Consider the following 19,605-nt stretch of genomic DNA (forward strand, 5'->3'; position numbering starts at 1 on the left):
GTGGCTCCTCTACGTCGTTGGCTGCTTAGTCTCTTGTCTGTGTGCCGTTAAGATCGAAGTACTGCTTCCACCTTTTGATCATCTTCGTCCGTCAGAATGCCTCCGCCGTTATTCCAGGCACATTTCGGCTTGCGGCACGAAGCCTTTGCGGGATGCGTCGAGTTTCTGATAGAGCTTTCGTGTTTCTTGGGCACGATGCAGCTGCTCTAGCTTCTCGAGCTCATCCAGCTGACGCTTTTTCTTCTGGAAAATGGTGACTCGCCGCCTCTTCCGCTCTGTTGATGAGTTTTCGTGTTTCGAAAGGTCCTTCTAAATACTACTGCCTCCAGCGCGGCGTTCTGTGAGTCGATCACCCTCCTCTTTCATATTTAGTTCCACTCGTAGGAATGGACGCCCATCTTCTGAAATGAGCCATTCATTTTTCTTGGGTCTGCGATGACCACGATGACGTTTTGGTTCCTTTTATCCAGCATTATGCGTCAATATACTCACCCCTGGCTTCACCCCTACTCAGGTACTTCTGGCAGCATAAATGACAACTGGTTGCGCCAGTGTCTAATGGAGAACTAAACATCCCGCACCATAACGAAACTTTACACTTGTGTAGTACCTACTTCATTTAAGCACCTTACTGGATGCATGTGGGGGCATCGACCTTTCGTTCCCCTGAACTTCCCCAGTAAGTACTTTGCAATAGATGGGCATTGGCTAGGGGCTCACGGGTTTTCCTACTCAGCTTTCTAGACCAGCTTTTTTTCTACGAACAAGCCTTATCTTTCTGGCTTCACTATGGACTACTGCTTCACGTTCATATCGCTTCACTTGCTGCTCGATCCTGCAACTCGTTATTCCACTCTTCTCCATCACTAGCACCTCATTGGAAATTATCATCTACGCTGGAAATTATACACATTGGCTGAGAACCCCCAGGATTCAGAAAACCGCCTGATGACTTATGTGCTTATGACTTTCGCGGCCCAACGATACACGTGGTTCTACGATCTACGTTGCCAGACGACCTACTCAAAGTGAAGACTTACGGTTCGATGGCCTAGATTTGCGTGGACTGACTATGTATCTGATGACCTTCGTAGCCTGATGACCTTCGTATCTTGACGACATACTATAGAACAGATTACATTTAGAAATTTCCTGGATTCTAAATTGATAAAAATAAAAAAAAATAGCTACCTTTGAAAATTCGTCAAAACTCTGTATTTCACATTTTGGGAATGTAAAAATGCGAAAATGTGTCATTTTACGTAAATTTTCTAATTCACTTTTTAAATTTCTACTATAACTGTATCAATTTTGACGGTTCATTGGTTTTACACGATTTTTATTTACATTTTTTTGGGTCATGATCTTAATTTTTTTATGTATCCATGGGCGCACATATAGCTTCTAACCTAACATAACCCAAGTAACACAGATCAAGCTAATTGGCTTTTTTGAGTTTTAATATTGATTTATGAAGACTTTTCAATAGCATCCAATTTTAAAAACGGTTTTAATGTAACATAGGAAATGCTTCATTTATCGTGTGTTTAATACACACAAAGCCCTGAAAGCTTTGCTAAAACTTGAATAAAACACTATCTTAAGAGTGTTGTGAAAAAGTTGCAAAAGAATTGCTCAAGATTCAATAAAACACATACTTTCCTGTTTTTATTAGAGCTTTGGTACCAGTTTTAATAATGCGCTCTATGCGCTTTTAAAAATAGCGTTCAAGCCAAGTTGAAAAACTGTTTTATTGGAACGTTGGATGTAGGCATGATAAAACTAAGTGACAGATGATTTGACAATCGAGAAGAACGTATACACGGTTAAACTGTTTTAACTCTTTTTGAGATAGCATAACCTGTTTTGAAAGGATTATCACTCAGAATTGAAAAAAACGTGCTATCAAAATGATATAAATTAACACAGCTAAATTCATCTGAAAAATAAAAACAACTTTGTTGTATTCGCATTCAAATTTCAAAACAACCGCAAATCGTTATTCACTCAATTCTTAGGGTTCGAATAAAAGCACACTGCGAATAAACGTTTTTTTTAAGAATCGATAAGAATAAATGTATAAGACAATTAATTTTCAAATACGCCGAATAAAGTACTTGTTTTATTTATCCATCCCTGTCTCTCAATGCGAAGTTAATCTATATTTACGTCATCCAATCAAGAGTTAACAAAATTCTATCCGGATCAACCGCTCTTGAAAAGTTCTAGAAGACTGCAGCCACCGGCTTCTCCTCAGCAAAGACGAAGAAATTGAGCTTCATTACTAGTGAAAATGCTCATTCTATACTTTCATCAGCCTCAACAAGTTTCAGATGATATAAATAGTCAGAATGAAGACTACTAGCAATGGTTGATCATTGAAAATTACGATTTATTTGAAGCGTAACGTAGTTCTGATTATCGTAAGCAGAATATCCGAAGCACGTTTTATAAAATCGTTCTATCGCTTCCAATTGCAACCATAACCATTATAGTTTGATATGTTGCATAAATATCGTTGCCTTAATCATTAGCATACTGTTTGCAGAAAAGTTCTCCCATACAACTGTTTTAACAGTTTTTAACAGTTACATAACCTAACTACATATTCAAAATTTAATTATTTCGGAATTCACGATTCAGGCAATGTATTTTACAATTTCTATAATCGTTTGCTAAACGTGTTATTGCGCTTCGTCAAATCGTCGTTTGACGACTTAAGAAATCGTTTGGTTATAATCCTCAATTATACGGGTTATTATTAAGCTTTAAGGCCAGGCTTTTGATTACAAAATATGATCTATTCCTAAACAGTCTGAGATTATTTGATATCAATACCTACTTGTTATTTAAAGGTAATTGACCATCCTCTTATCATAGTCAAAAGGAAACAAAAGGGAAAGTTTCATGAATGCCTTTAGCCAAGCAACAAATCGAAATGTTCTCTTTTATTGCGACAAACTTATCTTACTCAAAAATGGATAAATCCATCATGAGCGTGTATTCCATTTGGAGAAACGTTAAACGAAGCTGTGATTCAAGGTCTCTTAAAACCGTTTTAAAAATGTTTGTTGAAATTGTTTTATTGCTCCATTTTTCAAACCGGCAAAAAACCATTTTAAAACTGTTTAACAACTGCCTTAAGATGTTCAACATTAACATACTGAACGCAATGTTGATTGTGACATTGAATCGAATTTACTGACACCATCTTGCTGGAAATAATATTATAATACTAAAAACTAGACATTTTCAACAAATTTGACAATGTTTGCGATACTATTTGTTGTATCGGCAATGAATTTCAATCCAAAACAAAAATATGAGCATTTGAGCAAATTTAAATGTTACTTAAATTATAATAATAATTTATTTTAATTTAAAAAATTCTTAAAATTTTGTCAACCTTGATTTTCTTTGAGGCGCGCATATGCTTTGATGCTATTTCGTATATAATTCACCAAAAATCTGAGGTTGCAGGAAATTTGATGCTAAGACATATTAAAAAACGAAAATGATAATATTTTTAAAATAATTTAAATGAAATCTTCACCAAACACCAGATGCTTGGGAGAGTAAGTGATAACACGAGAAAAAACGGAACAGAAAGCTCCCACAGTAAAATTCCTATCAGATTCCAAAGCTCCAACAGTAAAATTCCTATCAGATTCCTTGAAATAGTTTTAAAAGAGCTGTGGATAGTCTTAAGAGAGCTCTGAAAGGTTTTTAAGGCTGTGTCTATAAGGAATAAAACTATTCTGTTGGATGCTTTATTATAGCGTATAGAATTAGCTTTAAAAACGTTAACAAAACAGGGCCTTTTTGGCCATATGTCAGCTTTAAAGTAGTTGTGCTAATAGCGTAGAATGCGCTTTGGCTTATAAAGTAGCTTTAAGAAATTGTCTTAAGCGAACTGTTCAGGTTGGAATAAAATTTAAATTGTTACTTGGGTAATATACATATTTAATATAGCTTTTCAGCACGTATCCGGGCCAGACATAGGCATATCATTTTTAGGCTATTTTATCTAAAATACTGGCCAAAGCTGGGCAGGAAACTACACGTTCGGTAATTTATTTTACAAACTAGTTATTTACCGAACTTTTACTTTGTATTCGATGATAATTATCGAATTTTCAGTCAAAATAAAATCTGTTTTGCTTCTATAATTGCCGGTTTCCGAGCATTTAGAAAAAAATAAATGCTGAGTAAAAAAAACGACGAACTCTTAATCTATTTGAATATTTATTGTTCGGTAAATATTGTGGTGTATCGAGAATAGCTACTAAACAGCAGTGACCTTTTCGGACTGCCCAGTGAAATATTTTTGTTACATAGACATATTGAATGTTCCATACAAACCTACTGGTTTTAGTAGAATCTTTATTGGATTTCGGGTTTACCGGAGAAATGTTTATCGATGAAAATAAGGAACTTACATTGCTGTCAAAATCGATGTGAAGTTTAAGAATGAAAAACAATCCACAGAAAGTTGATTTTAATAATAAATCAGCGAAAATGAAATGATGATCTTCTCCCGAATACCAAACTGAGTGACACCCTCTTGAATAAAACAAAGTAGGTGAAAATAACGACCCATCAGCTAGCAATCAGTAGCAGTAGTAGGCTATGAATAGTAGATTAGATCCGTGAGGGAGCAGAATTTTTATGACCTTCTCTCCGACAGACTGCAAGCCTCCTACGATTTCAACGTGACTGGAAGCTTCAAGCGGAATGTTTTCGGGATAAGAGAGAAAAATAAAGAAAGAAAAAAGCTAGCGTTATTTATTCACGCTCATTGTTTGTCGACGGTGTTTATCAACAGTAGGTTGAACATTTTTGAAAATCACTGCCAAAAACAATTTTCCGAAAATCACGTCCGGGCATGATTGACCTGCGGTCAAAACGACGGTGAAATTGATGATTTGTTTCCAAGATTTGCCGATACAAAAAAAAACATGGTATGCCTACCTTCGCTGCATTCACGTGAATGACGAAAGAACCCGGATGATGGTCGGATTCTGACACGAAAACACATTCATCCCAGGCACCTTGGCAGAAAATTTGACACCATTGGCCGGAAAAGAGACCGGCTACGAAAATAACAACATCCGGTTCGGTCCAGCCCGGCGATCAAGACGACACGACGAGTCTGTTTTTGTCACTTGATAGGTTTTTCTTGTCTCATCCACCATTCTTGAGCTTCATTTATGTATGTTGATTACCCTGCCTGACTGTTCCGGGGGAAAATTGACTCGCCCAGCCGACCGACTGCAGCGAATGAAAATAATCGTCAGGAAATTATCTCCCAGTGGGTCCTCTGCCATGATATGGTAATGAATCAAATTAATTTAGATTAGCAATCAATCGAGGAAAGACCCTGATCGAACAGGATGCCGGCGTATTTAAACGGCAAATTCATTAGAGGAAAATCAACTTATTGCTTCTCCGGGCTGCCGCTATAACTCGATACTGACTCAAATAATCTAGACTGAGAAAATTGTGCTTTTTGCTGAATACAAAGTTGACACCAAAGGCAATTTTTTAGTAATTTCAAATGCTTTTTTATTTCTAGCTTTTAACATAGCTATATTACAAAATACTTTTAGTAATTTTTTTTTGTTGTGGAACGATTTTATTTAAGTTGCTATACAGCTAGAGCCATCCCAGCGACTAAGTAGGTACCTTAGAGGTGTGTTCTTTCTTGGAAACTCACTCTCATCTAACCGATCTCAATCATGTGATCGTGCTCGTAATGTTTAACGATTATTTAGGATTAAAGGGTGATACGGTCGAAATTTGGTCAAAATCAACTTCCGAAGCGATCGGACCCGATCGGGGTACGATAAACACGTGCTTCGATCCATCCAAGTATCATAGTATAGATCAATGCAAAGTCAGCAAATCGACTTTGCTTCTTCTAGACCAGTGGTTTTCAAACTCTTTTCACTCACCACCCTCTTTTACAAAATTTTCGAGCTCAACGCCCCCTGACAATTTTTTTTGAAAATCTTAAAAAAGCGATAATCTAAATCGTTGAAAAACCATTAGCTTTTGGTTATATGTTGTTACATATTAGACTTATCTCAAAATTCATTCAAATTTATATGTCTTATTTAATAACTTACGATTCATCCTACCTCAAACTTTATTTCGTGATTTTTCTGTTTTTAAAAATATTTTTAAAATATTATTTCGTTCAAATGAAAAAAACAAATTTTCGAAAAATATATGGGAAATGGACAAACATAACAAGTTTAAAGCGTATTTTCTTGTTATTAGCTTTTATGCACTTTTTCCCTTGTCGCTCCAGGGCCTTTTTCATCCGCGTGGATGAAAATCCCGGAAAAAAGAAATCAACAACAACAGCTCCAGGGCCTCATATTGCTTCAAACCTTCACTAAACACCTAATTCTATGTCAAGTTTCCTTAAAATTACTTAAACTGGTTGATAAGTTTGTTTTGATAGCAGATCATATATTTTTAATTTTGGTAAATAAAATTCTATATTAACCATTTATTACTGTCAAGCCGATAAAATTACGTAAACATAGTATTATTTCTTGATATCTGAATTTCAATTCTGTTTAAAGTTATGCAGCTTTCACAGGTTTTAAAGTTTAAATAAATTCTTATAACTGAATTAAGGCAATGTTAGTGATAACCAAATAGATTATAATTTTATCCATAGTAAATGGCAGAATTGTTATTTTGAATCGATTGAAATAAAACTGAGCAAAAAAGAATTTAAAATAAAAATTCTCCTCCCTAAAAAAACCTTCATATTAGCATTCCAAAAAATCTATCACTAAATTACAGATGACGACTTGAAACACTAATTATTTGAAGGTCTTTTCTACTTAGCAGATTTTTGGAGAGAAAACATTTTAAAGATTACCAAGCATTGCCATCTAAACTATTTTTTTTAATAACCCAAAATAGTCTTACAAAACAAAATCAAACATTGAGAGCGTATAACATATCTGTGACAATTTAAAAAAAATCTCTAAGATGCAAAAAATAATTGGAAAACTGGGACAAAAATTAGCTTGCGGCTCTGTGAAACTATAGATATTTTGGCCTTGAACCTGATGATAAGTTCTGTAACGTAATTTAATTGTTTTGCATCAAACTTACTCGTTGTTATTTCAAATCTACGTTGTTTCGTGATTTATGAAAAATGTGAATGACGAGCTCACCGCCGCCCCGAGCTTTTCCAACGCCCCCCAAGTTTGAAAATTGAGCTCACCGCCCCCCTGGAAGCTCTCAACGCCCCCAAGGGGGCGGTAGGGACCAAGACGACAAAGAGAGTTGCCGGTAGTTTCAAGCGAAACCCTAACCTCTCTCTCCGAGATGCCGCAAATAAGCTGGGTGTATCGTCTACAACCGTGTATCGAGCCAAAAAACGAGCCGGACTATCGACTTACAAGAAGGTAGTGACTCGAAATCGCGATGATAAACAAAATACGACGACCAAAGCGCGATCCCAAAGGCTGTACACGACGATGCTGACGAAGTTTGACTGCGTGGTAATGGACGACGAAACCTACGTCAAAGCCGACTACAAGCAGCTTCCGGGACAGGAGTTTTATACGGCAAAAGGAAAGGGAAAGGTAGCAGATATTTTCAAGCACATGAAACTGTCAAAGTTCGCGAAGAAATATCTGGTTTGGTAAGCCATCTGTACCTGTGGCTTAAAAAGCAGCATTTTCATGGCTTCCGGGACTGTCAACCAAGAAATTTACGTGAAAGAGTGTTTGAATAAACGTTTGCTGCCTTTCCTAAAGAAACATGGTTGTTCCGTACTGTTTTGGCCGGATTTGTCATCTTGTTATTACGGTAAAAAGGCCATGGAGTGGTACGCCGCCAACAACGTGCAGGTGGTTCCCAAGGACAAGAACCCTCCCAACACGCCAGAGCTCCGCCCAATTGAGAAATGCTGGGCTATTGTCAAGCGGAACCTAGAGAAGACCAAAAAAACTGCTAATGATGAGCAGCAGTTCAAGGCAAACTGGCTTTCTGCGGCGAAGAAGGTGCACAAGGTGGCTGTACAAAATCTGAAGGTAGGAGTTAAGCGTAAGGCCCGGCAATTCAGATTTGGAAAAGCGGAAGCCTAACTGAATATTTTTCCTGAATTTCATACTGATTTAACTTGAAAAAGAAATTTAATTTGATTTTTTAAATAAACGATTCCACCGATTTACACGCATTTTCCCTTGACCAAATTTTGACCGTATCACCCTTTAGAGGAAAATAAATCAGATCGCAGCAACCTCAATCAGATCAACATCGCCTCCATTTTTCATTACTCCCATCGGTTTCGTAAAGTTATCGGGAATAAAATTCAGTTTCCCTTTTCGATTCGGTTTGTGCATTAATTCCAGCAAAAGTAATTCCAGCTGATCGATATCACATCTCCCATCTCAAATGACAGAAGTTGATTCAATGGGCGATGGAATCGAAAAGTTATCCTTTCTCTCCTTAAGAAAAACCACTTTAGAACTGTCAAAAGTTGGGTGAAATTATAGCTGCATTCCACTTGCACTATTGCAAAACCATCACCCAAATTCGTCAGCGCTTCCATCGCCCATTGGGTAGCCTTAATTGTACCCCCAGACAGTTAAGTGTTGTTTTGGGAAGTGCTTCCCCGATCGTTTCCAAGAGTGAAATACAGTCCAATCGAAGTTAATCGTTTGCTTGAGACGATCCGGAACAACTACTCTACCCTACCCAACCGTTGTGACCGGGGAACTGAAATGAAGGGAGAAAATTCGTCAATGATCACTCAAATTGTGCATAAAATGAGTGTGGTAATTTGTGGCAATTTGTTGTGTTTGAGTTCAAATGAGAGAAACCAGTGCTCAGAGAGAGTGAAAACGTGCTAATTCCCGGTAAATTTGAATCGGCAGAGAGGTAACTCAAATCGCCAGAGGGATCGTAACGATCTCTCTGGCGATGTTGCATCATCACATCGTTAGAGAGGAACACACCAGGGTGAGCCTTGGGTGAGTGACACGAAATAATCTAAGACACGCCCTCCAGAGAAACACACGAAAACAACCCGAATCGTGTTTGTGTGTTTCTCTTCGAGACGCGTGTCTGCCTGCCTGCAAGCGAAGTCGACTGCTACAAATAAAAGCATATAAAGCATATAAAAAACACGGAGATAATTGCGACCACACCGTACGAGAGTACGATTCAAACTGATTTCGCATGTACGAATTCGTATTCGTTGCCACTAGGTATCTCGGCTGGACAAACCGAATGATAATTCTTGCGTTCTTGGGAGTGTCGCCGAAACTAACCGTTTTATTCTAAGTTCGGTGACTCAACTCTCAATTTTTTGCATGCTCTGTCGATTTTTGAGAGGACGCGCTTACTGGGTTGTTGCAAATTGTTGCAATTTATGAAGCAGTTGTGGAATTTTGATCATTACCACTCCAAATGCAAAGAATTCATTTTTGATTTCAATCCCTTGGTTGTGACCTCTTTGACCTACCAAATTCTGTTTTCCTAAAATTCTTAAAATCAGTTCAGAAATTGAAGCACCTGATGATGTTATCCAATCTAAACTAAAAATAACAGAAAATTAATAATGAAAACTTTCAGACTAAGAAAGAGAAATAAATTCTTCTTCAGGTGAAGTTCAATGGTCGGAACAATCCGCAATAACGTAAGACTCTGTTTGCGGATGCAAATAAATTCCTCCTGAACGAATTGTTCGGTTTCAACTAGGAATTCAACAACCGCCTGTCGGTAGTGGCTGACCGAAGTTTATCGAACAAAAACAAAAGCATCATTATTAAGGCCAGCTTTGCAAACTTACCGAGTCGTATCTAAGGCTGCCGACAAACTGGTAGGTGGCGACAGGAGTTTTGTTCAGGCAGCAGGAAATCACCCAGAATGGCAACAAATGGCTTCAGCTCATGAGGCGGCTGAGGATGGGAAAGTTTGTCTTATAATAAAGTCTCTTCCAGGAAGGTCTTCGGTGACTATCTTGCCACAGGAAACTCTAGGCCCCCAGCCTTCGGTGGTTAGTTTGAGTGTGTGGGTGCGTTACTTCTATTGAGGAATGTTCTTAACCCGATCTTTGCGGTTCAAAATGATACATCAGAATGGTTTAGCTCATTCCTTTTTGGTTTATCTTAGAAAAACGCTTAGAAAGAGCCGCCGCGAGTTTGAAAGTTTTCCCGCAAAATGATAGCATGATGATAACGGTTTGGGTAAACTTCTGGAATGTTTGTATTGTCTGCACAAGTTTGATTATTATTTTACATAAAATGCGAACCATACTTACTCAACAATCCTAAGAATGACTAGCATTTAATTAATTCGTTCATGACTAGTAAAAAACGACGACCAGAAAGCTATTGTAGGTAAATTGAAGACATTCACTTTTTCAACCCAATTATCGATCTACCCAGCGAACATGGAATCGTATCAGAAATGATAATTTAAGTCGTTTACAATAGTGTTGCGAATCGCAATTCCAAGTGCATAGTGAAAAGATCGTATAAAATGTCGTCTGAAGTCAGTTTTAATCGGTTATGATAGACAGTCTGCCTATATGTAAATTTTGAAATTATTTTGCTCCCGCGCGGGATTCAAGTGAGGGAATCATCGACATGTTCTCTCGTTATCCAGATGGCTAAAAATCAGCTGGGAATGGAGTGATATTCACCAATGAGAGAACTGGAAAATATTGTCGCTGGAAACTATTTGAAGGCTATGAGAGCAAAATCTGGCGCTCTCTTGCAATCTTACTATAGGTACGAGTAAGGTGTCGGATAACTCCTAATTTGTGTTGTTTTCATCGCTTTAGAAAGAAAAAAAAAATGTATGTATGTACAATGCCTTCACTTTGGAAGGTAAATGCTGTTTTTTTAATTTTCATACGATAATTCAGAAAGTATATCAAAACAGCATAAAAATATAGCTACAAAAATGTTTGCAGAGTAATTTTTCCACCTTCAAATCCCTACGTGAATCAACGCCATGGCAAATTATGGCTGGCAGCAGCCCACATCGATATTTTCGTTTCCTTGCGCCGGGAACCACCAAATTTGGTAGAGATAACCAAAAACATCATTGCACTAACTTCTGGCGAAGCTGACGTAAGTAGTTCCGGGTAGATTCGATTCATACCAACCAGGTTAATAATGATCCTGGATTCTGATCCAACTGGAGAACATGCCAGTACCACAAATTTTTTGCTGGAAGTAAATTTCAACGCTTAAGTTGCCATCTGCAGCCGTTTCAAAATATGTCACCTGTGCAGGATGAGAACAAAATTTGGCTAGTCACTCAGCAGGAAGTGAAGGAAATTTTCGTCGCCGCTCAGCAACAGAATTTAAATCTTTCTTTCAACTTTCATGGTGTTCAAATATTTGCATCGAACAAAAATGAAGAAGGGAAAAAGTTGTGCTGAGCTAACAAAAAAACATTTATGAGCCACTCACTGGCAGATAAATAGAACCAACCTGTAGTTCTATAACAGATTCAAATCCCGCTTGTTTTACTAACTTTGCAAAGGAAAAGAGGAAGAGATCTGGTCGAATATCAATTTCAATTCTGCATTTTCATAGCAAATCAGGACAAATCGATGAAAGATTAAATCGCCGGAAATTGATCAACATATTTTCGACTTTTTGATAACATATTTACGAAAAAATTTATCATTCGCTCGAGTCAAAGGTTTGAGCAAGAATTGTCGCAAATTAATCATGTAAAATCACTCAGAATAAACAAACATAAATAAAATCCATCATAAAAATATATTTTGAAAAACTGGCTGCAAAAATTCAATTAAAAAATAAATTGGAATTTACTATATTTACCGTTTAGTCTAACAAAAACAATCAGACTCGTATAGTTGAATCAACTATATTGAAAGTCATCAAACATACAGTTGAATGTTTAAGTTTTATAGTTGATCGAAAATCAATCATAAATTTAATTTAATCAGAGCAAAACATTGTAAGAAAAAGCTTCTTCATACCGTATTTTTTCATATTATCATTTGAAGTAATACCAAAAAGAATTTTAAGGTCCCTCATTTTTCAGCTTTCTTCACGGAAATCAATCATTGACAACCGCAGAAGAACTATTTTTAAAGTTTTGCGTTCGAAATGTTCAGTTGATGTTGTCTGGTTTGAAAACTATCTTTTATTTGAGCGAAATATTCAAATATCAAACACACTACTGCAGAACAAAAACTAATCTAGTTGGATCAGTGCGTTAGCTAGAGGAAAACCGTTGCTCATTTTGATAATTTTAAAGAAAAGACAATATTATGAATTCATTAGTGATTTAACTTGTAAAAACTTTTTTTTTTTTGAGGGTGGAAACATTAGGTTGATCCCACTTTCACAAAAAAAAAAGTTAATGAATCTACAAAGCCACCGCATAATTTAAATTCTGAAAAATTTAAATTCTGAATTCAACACTCTTGTTACTGCTCATGAATAGAAAAACACCCTGCGCAGCCTAAATGTATGCTTCAATTTGCTAGTAAAAACAGCATTACTCTACTTACATGTAATCTGCCATCGAGGTAGGATATCTTCCGTCAGGCCACAGCATGTAGCAAACCGTTCTCGTTTTACCGTTGTGATAGCTGAAATGGAAAAACGGAAAATTTCCTTATCAAATCGATAAACAAAGCAAACAAAAAATGTCAATTTATTTCGGAAAAAGCACTGACTCCCCCATTTCTTCTCTCGGGCCGTCCCAGAATTATTGATTGAAACTATCGAAAACCACACCGAAACCTTCCGGGAAGAAGTGTGACACTTTGGTTTGAACAAGACAACCAAAGCCTTCTTCCGGTTCTGATTTGCAAACATCCGTTTGGCACTTTGCGCTTCCCAGAAGAAACGCTCTCCATAGGCCGCCCATCAGTAGTTGTGGATGTTTCATATTTAAATTTGGGTTTCTTCCAGAAAGATACGAGCAAGGAAACTCAACAAGCAGCATCTCCAAAACGGAGATCTCAAACGACAGTGGAAGAAAAATGGTTGCTGGTACATTTACATATTCCATGTAAGGAATAAGGAATGATGATTGCGTTCGCCGTAAACAAACTTACATATGTCTGAGACGTTATGAAGGAGTGCAGGAAAGGGTGGATCTGTAGTTTTGTATTTTTGAATTTTGATTCCAACGGAATGGATTTTATCTATTTTCAGAATACAACCCTTGGTTTAAAAAAAAGAGTGTTATAGAAAAAAAATTAATACATTACATTACTGCGGTGAAATCATGCACCCATGGTGATTAACCAACATACATAAGTACATTCAAACATATCATGAAGGAAAAGTTCAATCTGTAAAACTGTCTTGTTGTTGAGCTAATCTCCATCTTATTGAAATCTGTATGTGCCATAAAATTTCAAGTAAGGTTTTAAGTATGAAAACATGCAAATACCATTCGGATCAAAAATTGTTCTCGGTATATTTCAAGACTGTGCGGACTAGCGATGCAACTTTGTTTGTTCAGTTGTTATCTTTAGAATACTAAAAATGAAGAACAGTTACTCTCGAACCACCCTAAGCCCCTGTTAGCGCTGTCAGAAAAGTAAACCAGCAACAAACTGCTTCGGCACAAACATAAACCGCAAACCGCAAAGAAAGTGCTGAAAGAAAAACTCGAATGTTGAAAAATATATTTACGCACCACAGTCAGAGGCAGCTCAATGATTGGGCGATGCTCGATTTCGGCGTTACTTTAATGCTTAAAGATAACGAACCAAAAAAGAACGCTGAACACCATCTTTGATTCGATTACCAAATGTAAGAGCAGTTCGAGCTTATTGAACATGCTCGACAATCCGAATAACAATTCTCTCCCATTAGTTCGGGGGGAAAACGTGCCAAAAGATGCCGGGATGAATGCAAATTTGGTCAGGTTTTGAAGTCTGACATATTGACAAGCGTGTTATTATGTCAGAGAAGGTTGCAAATAATGTGTTTCCGGTGCGGAAAATTCCACTTTCTTTGCTCCAAGTTTCTCTGCTAAAATCAGGAATGGGGTGGATGTTCTGATGTTTATTCTATTTTTATCGAAAATCAGAGTTCACTTGTCCCAAATCCTAGAGTTTGCACAGTTGTGTGGTTGACGGGGAAAACCTAAAATTTACATTCAATTCCTCAATTCCACGTGCATGAGATAAGCCTTTCAATCATTTATTCCATCTTCAGAAATTTAAACCTTGCATTTCAAGTTGCAATTGAATTGCAAAGTCTTAAGTAAAAAATTGAAAGACAAATCAGTTTTTTCATATCAGTTATTGTGGAAGTGTAGAGATGTTAATCTAATAATATTTTGAAAATATTATCAAGATGAACAATTTTGACAATTTTGACAATTTTGACAATTTTGACAATTTTGACAATTTTGACAATTTTAACAATTTTGACAATTTTGACAATTTTGACAATTTTGACACTTTTGACAATTTTGACAATTTTGACAATTTTGACAGTTTTGAAAATTTAGACAATTTTGACAATTTTGACAATTTTGACAATTTTAACAATTTTGACAATTTTGACAATTTTGACAATTTTGACAATTTTGACAATTTTGACAATTTTGACAATTTTGACAATTTTGACAATTTTGACAATTTTGACAATTTTGACAATTTTGATAATTTTGATAATTTTGACAATTTTGACAATTTTGACAATTTTGACAATTTTGACAATTTCAACAATTTTGACAATTTTGACAAATTTGACAAATTTGACAAATTTGACAAATTTGACAATTGACAATTTTGACAATTTTGACAATTTTGACAATTTTGACAATTTTGACAATTTTGACAATTTTGACAATTTTGACAATTTTGACAATTTTGACAATTTTGACAATTATTACAATTTTGACCATTTTAACAATTTTGACAATTTTGACAATTTTGACAATTTTGACAATTTTGACAATTTTGACAATTTTGACAATTTTGACAATTTTGACAATTTTGACAATCTTGACAATCTTGACAATTTTGACATTTTTGACAATTTTGACAATTTTGACAATTTTGACAATTTTGACAATTTTGACAATTTTGACAATTTTGACAATTTTGACAATTTTGACAATTTTGACAATTTTGACAATTTTGACAATTTTGACAATTTTGACAATTTTGACACTTTTGACAATTTTGACAATTTTGACAATTTTGACAATTTTGACAATTTTGACAATTTTGACAGTTTTGACAATTTTGACAATTTTGACAATTTTGACAATTTTGACAATTTTGACAATTTTGACAATTTTGACAATTTTGACAATTTTGACAATTTTTACAATTTTGACAGTTTTGACAATTTTGACAATTTTGACAATTTTGACAATTTTGACAATTTTGACAATTTTGACAATTTTGACAATTTTGACAATTTTGACAATTTTGACAATTTTGACAATTTTGACAATTTTGACAATTTTGACAATTTTGACAATTTTGACAATTTTGACAATCTTGACAATTTTGACAATTTTGACAATTTTGACAATTTTGACAATTTTGACAATTTTGACAATTTTGACAATTTTGACAATTTTGACAATTTTGACAATTTTGACAATTTTGACAATTTTGACAATTTTGACAATTTTGACAATTTTGACAATTTTGACAATTTTGACAATTTTGACTATTTTGACAATTTTGACAATTTTGACAATTTTGACAATTTTGACAATTTTGACAATTTTGACAATTTTGACAATTTTGACAATTTTGACAATTTTGACAATTTTGACAATTTTGACAATTTTGACAATTTTGACAATTTTGACAATTTTGACAATTTGGACAATTTTGACAATTTTGACAATTTTGACAATTTTGAAAATTTTGACAATTTTGACAATTTGGACAATTTTGACAATTTTGACAATTTTGACAATTTTGACAATTTTGACAATTTTGACAATTTTGACAATTTTGGCAATTTTGACAGTTTCACAATTAAGAAAATTTTGAAAATGTCTAGGATTTTGCTTTCATACGATTGTTTTTTTTTAGTATTAATAAGTATTTACCTTATTGGGTGACAAAAATGTATGTTTTCATTTTTAATCACAAGAATTTAATTTATTTCTCATCTTATTTCGATAACGGGTTTAAAGCTATTATTTTGAAACTTGTTTTCCGCTTTGCTATTGATATTGTTAAGCAGCAGCCATTTTTGAGCTTATTTAAATAAAAATACGATACCAGGAATCCAATTTGTCTGCTAGACACAATGGATATCTTTTTTATTGCACACACATGCATATATTCCATTTACACCACCACATCACAGAAAATGTAACATTCGGTAAAAAAATGTCCTGGAGCGATGGGTCCTATTAAATTTCGAAACTTTAGTTGCACAGTTACCGACAGACGGTAGCTCAATTTTCACCCGGCTGGATGAAAGCTGTTGATGATAGCAATGATGATCCTCGTTACACAGACACAAATTTTGTTTTTATTTTATTTTTTTAATTTTCAATTTTTTATTTACAGAAATAAATAAAATTTCTATTCGAAGAACCTCGTAACATACTAGGCTTGTGAGCTTCTTAAAAGTATTATCTACAAAATTGAAAATTTTTACTGTTTATGACTCCGGAAAATTGAATAAATAAATAATATTGATTGCGTTTCCGTGTATAAAAGTGAAGCAGCTGTTTGTTAAAAAAATTTATTACATACTACATGGCAAAAACATCGCAAATACCCACACACACACACATAGATAACGTTGATGTTTGCCATAGCATTGAAAAATATTTATAGAATTATTTGATATGCCTCAAAGAAACAGAAAAGGCTCCATAATCGGATTATTACAGCAAACTTGAGGCTGGAAAGGATTGGATCATTCCAAGTGTAGCCTAACGAACATGCAATTTGTTGAATGTTGAGCAAGCATGTGAATGCTTTTTTTTTCACTTCAAACAAATGGGTCGAGTAAACTTGAGAGATTGGATTGCAGTGCATGGGAAATTGATTGAAAACCCCATTGAAATACCCTCCTGTAAAATGTTTCAATGTACGGTTGAAGAAAATTTAAAGGTAGCTCCCCAAGAGAACAAAATTCAATCCAATGAGGTTAATCTTCATGAAATTTGAACCAAAAAAAAATGAAAATAACATTATCGAGCTTACCGTTTGGTCATCACAGTCGAGTACATGAGACAGGGAGCGGCCAGGACGCAGCTCAGGGCCCAGATTATCAGCAGGAAGAGGCGGGCCTTCTTCCGGGACGTTCGATGCCGCAACGGATGGACGATGGCGATGTAGCTAGAAGGAGGGAGAAGGCAAACCAGAAAAAAGAGAGATAAAAAATAATCAAATGCGAGTCGATTGTTGGATCTGCGGGATTCTGCGGCAGAAAGCAGAGGCACAGACAGATATGAAACGTAATAAGGTGACGGTCCGTTAAATTCGCATTTTAAGATCATTTAGGAGTCAGATTAGAAGTTTTATCTGGGTTTGCAGGTTCACTATGGAAGAAATTTTTTTTGTTATTTCTATTTATGTGCTAGAGAGCCTAGAAATCGAAAAATACCGTTGTATTGCTATGGCATCAAAAAAAAATGTTTTAATTTTCCCCATGAAGATTCTATCTTTGGGGTGCGTGAACTCCCCTTTAAAATTTATATATTATTCATCAAAAACCGCAACCTGATTGCTTGTAAGTTGAATGACCCAATTGCACGCGTTCTTATTTCGGCTTTGAAGTTCAAAGTCATCATCAAGCGTGAGCGAATACAGTTGACATTGTGGTTTACCGTATTTTGTCTTTGACGTCACATCACCGAGTGGAGTGAGGCAAAAATATCGAGATCATTATCTGGAAACAACTTTTCTCTTCACTACACAGTGTGAAACAAGGAACTATTCTGTATTTGCTAGTTAAAAAAATGAATGGTTGGCTACCGTCAAAATTTTCTTTCACAGTTTTTCTAACTGTTCATCTGTTAATACAAGATATGAAAAAAAGTACCTACCAGTGGCTAGCACTTGTTTATTTCAAACTAAAAATTTTATTTACCTCAAAATCGGGTTTCCTTTTTTCTGGAGAGCATAACATGATAGTTTGCTGATCTTTTTACTGTTGGAATGATTTTATAGTGGACGATTTTATTTTAAATTTTTATTGCTGAAGCACAAATAAAATATGCCATGTGAAAGTCAGAGAATCTTCCGGTTGATTTTGATGGTGTCTGTGGCCTTAGAAAAGGTTATTCTCTTTAAAAAAAATGGCATGAATTTGATTGAGCTCAACAAGATTGACGATTGGAAATGCCCAAAAACTTAATTCATTATGTGATTCGAACAATTTGTTTTAAACAAAATTTACAGTTCAACCTGATTTAAGTCTATTTATTTTTTAAAACCATGCATGGCTTCTGGTAAATCAAATTTTCTTGTAAGTAAGCTCTGTTTGGTGCGTTATAACTATTTTCTCGCTACTCATACCGCATTGTAGTTCTGGGCTAAGTTGTAGCCACAGAAGTTTCCGGTAAGCTCCGTATTTTGGAATGTCATTTGCATGGCGTAAAAAAATATTAAAAACCAAAAAAAAGTGATATCATCCAAACATATTTTCGCGTTTTTTCAAACAAAATTTCAAATCAAAACCTATCTACTTAAATCTTAATTAAAAAAAATGAAAAATTCAGTCGTTCATTTTGACCAAACTGGAAACATTTTAGACTACAGACGTTTTGAAATTCGAAAACAAATGCAATTGGATACCAACTACTATTTAATCAAAATACTAAAGATGAGCCTAAATAAACCCGTAAAGGCGAAAATGCGTCTCTATTCCATTGAACAGCAAGATAGAACTGTCATCTATATCTTGAAACTGGAAAAATAGTTAGCAGTTTTAGAAGTTTTTGAATGGGCAGTCTGATTTTCGGATTCAAATCAAACCCAGAATCTTTGTTTAATGATTTCACGTCAGTTTATGAAAAAAAATATCAGCTTTACATAGTTTTACAACACAAATGTAAAATTCATAATTGCTAGAGGAAAATCTCGTAAAAACACCTAAAATACTGATAGAATCATAGAAATTGCTTAAAAATACAGTTATCTTTTCAAATCTCTCGTAGAAATATTATTGTTCAAATAAAATTTAATTTAAAATTTTATAGAAATACCTTATGGTACTATTTTGTATTTCGCACCTTTTCTCTAATTTTTAGGCCTCAACTCCAATTGGTTTTTCGACTAAATTAAACTTGTGTTTGAATTTTCAGTTGATTCTTGATTCCAAATAATCTGTCCGAGGACAGAAAAAGAATCGTTTATAATAGCTGATCAGTGTTTTTGTAATAATTTTGTGATTTCGTGAGCTTCGATAAATTGAACTTCAGGTTAAAGTATAAGATGAGGGTCCGTCCATAAACACTGTTCAATAATTTGTACAATAGAATAGTCCCCGCGTGACGTCACAACTTTTGCAAAACCTTGCTATGGTAAATCATCTATGAATTCCACGTTTTATATCACACATTGAAGCAAATTCTACCTTTTAATTCAAAATAGCAAACGCTACACTTTAAAATCCAAAGCTT

At 35.1% G+C, this 19,605-nt stretch overlaps 1 protein-coding gene across 1 annotated transcript in view; it reads right to left on the reverse strand.

Moving 5' to 3' along the window:
* Window positions 1–19,605, reverse strand: part of LOC129737563 (tachykinin-like peptides receptor 86C) — a 264,810-nt gene that overhangs the window by 104,132 nt on the left and 141,073 nt on the right. The window contains exons 5-6 of the mRNA XM_055728725.1: window positions 17,183–17,317; window positions 12,536–12,616 (exon numbers count right to left, since the gene is read on the reverse strand). Of these exons, the coding sequence (XP_055584700.1) occupies window positions 12,536–12,616; window positions 17,183–17,317 (216 nt within the window). The remainder of the gene's footprint in view (window positions 1–12,535; window positions 12,617–17,182; window positions 17,318–19,605) is intronic.

Source organism: Uranotaenia lowii, chromosome 1 (genome assembly GCF_029784155.1).
Source record: "Uranotaenia lowii strain MFRU-FL chromosome 1, ASM2978415v1, whole genome shotgun sequence".
In the NCBI taxonomy this organism is placed as follows: Eukaryota; Metazoa; Arthropoda; class Insecta; order Diptera; family Culicidae; genus Uranotaenia; species Uranotaenia lowii.